General features: G+C 46.0%; 1 protein-coding gene across 1 annotated transcript; it reads left to right on the forward strand.

Moving 5' to 3' along the window:
* The first annotated feature begins 1,308 nt into the window (after positions 1-1,308).
* On the forward strand, positions 1,309-2,210 carry LOC102979889 (NHL repeat-containing protein 3-like). The gene is given in 2 exon segments (XM_055086376.1): positions 1,309-1,543; positions 1,546-2,210. Coding segments are annotated over 2 exon segments (900 nt in total).
* The last annotated feature ends 2,655 nt before the right edge of the window (positions 2,211-4,865 follow it).

Raw genomic sequence — 4,865 nt, forward strand, 5'->3', positions numbered from 1 at the left:
GGCTGCACCTTGGAATCCTCTGGGGGTTACTTTAAAAAAATGTTGCTTCGGGCTTCCCTGGTGGCGCAGTGGTTGAGAGTCCGCCTGCCGATGCAGAGGACGCGGGTTCGTGCCCCGGTCCGGGAGGATCCCACGTGCCGCAGGGCGGCTGGGCCCGTGAGCCATGGCCACTGGGCCTGTGCGTGCGGAGCCTGTGCTCCGCAACGGGAGAGGCCACGGCAGTGAGAGGCCCGCGTACCGGAAAAAAAAAGAAAAAAAAGGGAAAATAAAATGTTGCTTCATGTGTCCCACCATGGGCAGCAGTCTGGGCCTGGGCTCCCAGGTGATTTGTTTAAAGCTCTCCAGGTGCTACAGCCATTAAAAAGACGGATTTAGGGACATCCCTAGTGGCACAGTGGTTAAGAATCTGCCTGCCAATGCAGGGGACACGGGTTCGAGCCCTGGTCCGGGAAGATCCCACATGCCGCAGAGCAACTAAGCCCGTGCGCCACAACTACTGAGCCCACATGCCATAACTACTGAGCCTGTGCTTCACAACAAGAGAAGCCACCGCAATGAGAAGCCCGCGCACCACAATGAAGAGTAGCCCCCGCTCGCTGCAACTAGAGAAAACCTGAGTGCAGCAATGAAGACCCAATGCAGCCAAAAATTTTTTAATTAAATAAATAAATAAAAATAAAGCTCTCGAGGTGATTCCAGTGTGTAACCAGCATTGAGAATCACAGCTCCAGGCAAAGGCTCTAATGAGATGAAAATCTGGGGGTATCAAGGCAATGCAAATTTGGGTGGGGCTTCCCACCCTGGGCCCTCCCTTAGCACCTTCCCCAGCCCTGCTGGGCCTGCCCAACCAGTCCAACCCCTGCTCCCCAAGGCACTGTCAGGCCTCCAGCTGCTCTCAGGTTTCAGAAGGGTGAGGTGAGAAAGGGGTTCCTGATCTTATTAGCTTTGCAATTCTGCCCAGGGGTGTGGCCCTGAGCTGAGAGGCCAGAAACCTGGATTCTCATCCCATTTCAGCTGGGTGGCCTTCGGCAAGGTCTGTCCCTCTCTGGGCTTCAATTTCTTGATCTCTAAAATGGGCTAGTCAGGAGGTGCAGGGGGAGGCGGGCGGCGGGTGGCGGGAACGCGCTGGGAATCCGGAACCCCAGTTCTGATTTTCTTTCGCCCTGGTCTTTGCTGCCTTCTGGTTCTCACCTAGGCGCATTGGAGCTAGGAGCTCAGTGCAGCGACGAACCGCGTGGACCTGAGGCTGTCCGGGCGGCCCCCAGCCGCCTGCCTATCTTTCTCCCTCGCCAGGATTCCTGTCTAGTCATGACGAGATTCTGGGTCTGTGTAGCCGGCACTGGCTTCTTTCTTGCGTTTCTGGTTTTCCATTCTCGATTTTGTGCCTCTCAGCTCCCGTTACCTCTTCACTTTGCTTTTAAAATGTCCTGGAGAGCTGAGGAAGCCCTTTACCGGCTGGATGTGGATTGGCCTAAGTATTCAGAATACTTTACTGGAGCAACATTTTGTGTTGCAGTTGACTCCCTCAACGGATTGGTTTATGTAGCCCACGACTCTACGGTCATACTATTAAAAAATACAATTCCTTTGGTGATCTTGTTCAGGTTTTGGGTATCCCAGGCAAAAAAGGCACTGGTTTAAATCCCCTGCAGTTTGATAACCCGGCAGAATTATATGTAAAAGATACAGGGGATATTTACATTGTGGATGGAGATGGAGGATGGAATAATAGGTTGATCAAATTGTCCCAAGATTTCATGATCCTTTGGCTACATGGAGAAAATTGGACAGGGCCTGCTAAGTTCAGCATTCCTCACAGTGTTACAGTTGATTCTGATGGTCGGGTGTGGGTGGCGGACCGAGGCAATAAAAGAATTCAGGTGTTTGATAAAGGCACGGGGGAGTGGCTAGGAGCTTGGAATAATTGTTTCTCCAAAGAGGGACCTTCTGCAGTCAGTTTGACTCCCGACCGGAAGCACTTGATTGTAGCCCAGCTGAATCTGAGCCGGCGCTTACTCGTGGCGACGCCCCCGGTAGGAAGCATTGGCCACTGTTCGGTGATCAGCACGATCCAGCTGGAGGATCAGGTCTCATCTCATCTCTTAGACGTCAGTGGGAAGACTGGAGCCATCTATGTAGCAGAAATTGGAGGAAAACAAGTACAAAAAAACGTCCCTGTGAATAGCTATTTCTCTTCATTCGGTTCGTAACTGTTTCTTTCCCTGAAGGTCTTTCAGGCGGAAATTCAGATTCTCAACTTTGGGGCATTCTTGTGACTTCGTGTCACACATGAGTGCATAAGGATACTTTAATGAAAAAAACGTAACTCTAATGAAAAATGGGATGGGAAAGTGGGACTAAGGTGGTAACCCAGTAATTTGCCTTATAGACTCATTCTCCCGGGGGGTGGCGGGGGCGGAAAACACAGGAATAAAAATGGGTTTGCAGGATAATTTTTTGAATTTCACATAAACAACACAAACCTTCACTTTATTCACTTAGTAAAAAATGAACTGCTTGAGAGATGGGGTCAGATGGGGTCTTGATTAATGACAACCCACAGAGTGCCAGGTCCTGAAGATTCAGGAATGAGGAGGCAGGGTTGTCTGTGTGCCTTTGAGTAGCTTATAGTCCACAAAACACGGCAACGGCAACGCACCAGGGAAGTAGGACTTTTCAGAAGGAGGGGTGTTATGTCTGAATCATGGAGACTTTGCAGGGGAGTCCGTTTGATCTCTGACTTGAAAAACTGAGGAGGAGAGAACGACGTCCAGGTACAGATGTTAAGAAAAGTGCACGCTTGCTGTGAACTTTGGTAGACTTTATTTTACAGGCCCAACTTGGCTTTGGTCCTTTAGCTGTAGGATACGTAGTTTCATCCTTTAAGTGTAGGAATAAAATGGCTAGCGTCTAAGCACTTTACTGAAAGGGGTTTTTACAAATAATTGGCATGGTTTTTAAAGGTAGCGTTAAAAATAGTTCCGCTCAGTGCCGCCAACTTCCTTCCTCCCTTCCTTCCTTCCTTCCATCCATCCATCTTTTTTTTACATGAACTCTGTCCATTTCTCACATTTGTCTACCTCAAGGAAGTTTTAGAATTATTTATGGGAGCCAAACACTTGGAGCTGTTAAGATGAAGAATTTCCTACCTTTCTATTTCTATGTCTCTTTTTTACCCCTTTGAATATTGGCCTCCCAATTAAGACCATTTGTACAGTTTGTTCTAGTTCATTCTAGGTTTGGAAGGAACCCTGCCATATTACAATCTTTCAGATGATTCTTGGCCTTTTCTCGTATCAGCCAACGTCTTTATCTCAGTGTTTTACTGTAAATTGTACGGCAAGTGAGAAATCTTGAGCTGACTGTCCTCATTACCTGTTAGGACTGGCGTCTGTTTTCCAGACCTCGAGGAACTTACACTTTTGTCATATCTTGATGCAGTTAGGAAGGTAAATTTACCAACAGGAAACTCTCTCCTGTGTTCCAAGGCCATTAATGTGTGTTTGTGCCACTGGTCAAGCTGTGTGATCTAAGTGAGTTGCCTTAGTTTTCTCTTCAGTGAAATGGGAACATCATTGCCTTTCCTCCTTCGGGAAGGCTGTGAGGATCAGATGTGCAATAGGTACAAATGTGCCCTTTGAAATCTGTAGCTCCAAGTGCATTAAAGTCATCTTATTAGCAAGGGTCCTACTAAATGTGCTATTTACCTGATACCAGCTATCAGTTTTGCCTTAATTGTGCATTTATTGCTTTTTTTCAAAATGTATTCTCACAAACTTTATGCAGTTTAGCCAAATCGACTTGGATGAAAGGAAGTAATTTGAGGTTTTATTTGTTTTGTTTCCAAGCCAGGACAAGAAGTGCAAATGTCTTTTTGAAAGAATATAGTTTAGATTTTGTCATTTCAAAAATGTTGTATTTAACTTTGTTTTGTACCAGATTTTTATAAAACTTGCTGAAAGTATTGTTTCCATGTGTCCTGCTAAAAGTGTTTATTTTATTAGCATACTTGTAATCATGGTATCTCACTTTTTTTCCTTTGGATTAATTGGTTGAATTAATTGAATGAGAAATGTGTTGTATTTTCTATTAAAAAATAAAAATAAAAGTTTTGGAAAGAATGAAAAAAATAAAATAAAATAAAATGGGCTAGTCAGAGGAGATTGAAATAACTTCTAGTGTTCCTTCCAGTTTTCTACTATGTAGACAGACTCTCAAAGTTGAAAGGGAACTTGGAGGTCATCTAGTTTAATCTGACCTTCTTACAAATGGGGAAACTGAGGCCCAGTAAGGTTAAAGGCATTGTTTAAGTCAGAAATACCATTACCTTGGCTTCTCTGGTGGCTCAGTGGTTAAGAATCCGCCTGCCAGTGCAGGGGACACGGGTTCGAGCTCTGGTCCGGGAAGATCCCACATGCCGCGGAGCAGATAAGCCCGTGCGCCACAACTACTGAGCCCGTGCTCTAGAGCCCGCGAGCCACAACAAGAGAAGCCACCGCCATGAGAAGCCCGCGCACCACAACGAAGAGTAGCCCCCGCTCACCGCAATTAGGGAAAGCCCGCACGCAGCAAAGAAGACCCAACGCAGCCAAAAATAAATAAATAAAATAAATAAATTTTTTAAATAAATAAATAATACCCTTTAATAACAAGAAGAGTTAAGATTTTAAAACCAGAGGTGCAGGCTAAATTTGGGATTGAAACCCACAGAGACCAGGCAGTAACAAAAGTGAGAGATGCATAGCCAGCTTCTCGGGGCTGGGCTGTTGGAGGCTGCAGAATCCCATCAGTGACAACTCAGTTTCAACCGGCTTTTGCCCTGTAGAAATGCAGGCCAGTGTTTCCAGATTCTCTGAGTTTTTCAG

This window comes from Physeter macrocephalus, chromosome 8 (assembly GCF_002837175.3).
Source record: "Physeter macrocephalus isolate SW-GA chromosome 8, ASM283717v5, whole genome shotgun sequence".
In the NCBI taxonomy this organism is placed as follows: Eukaryota; Metazoa; Chordata; class Mammalia; order Artiodactyla; family Physeteridae; genus Physeter; species Physeter macrocephalus.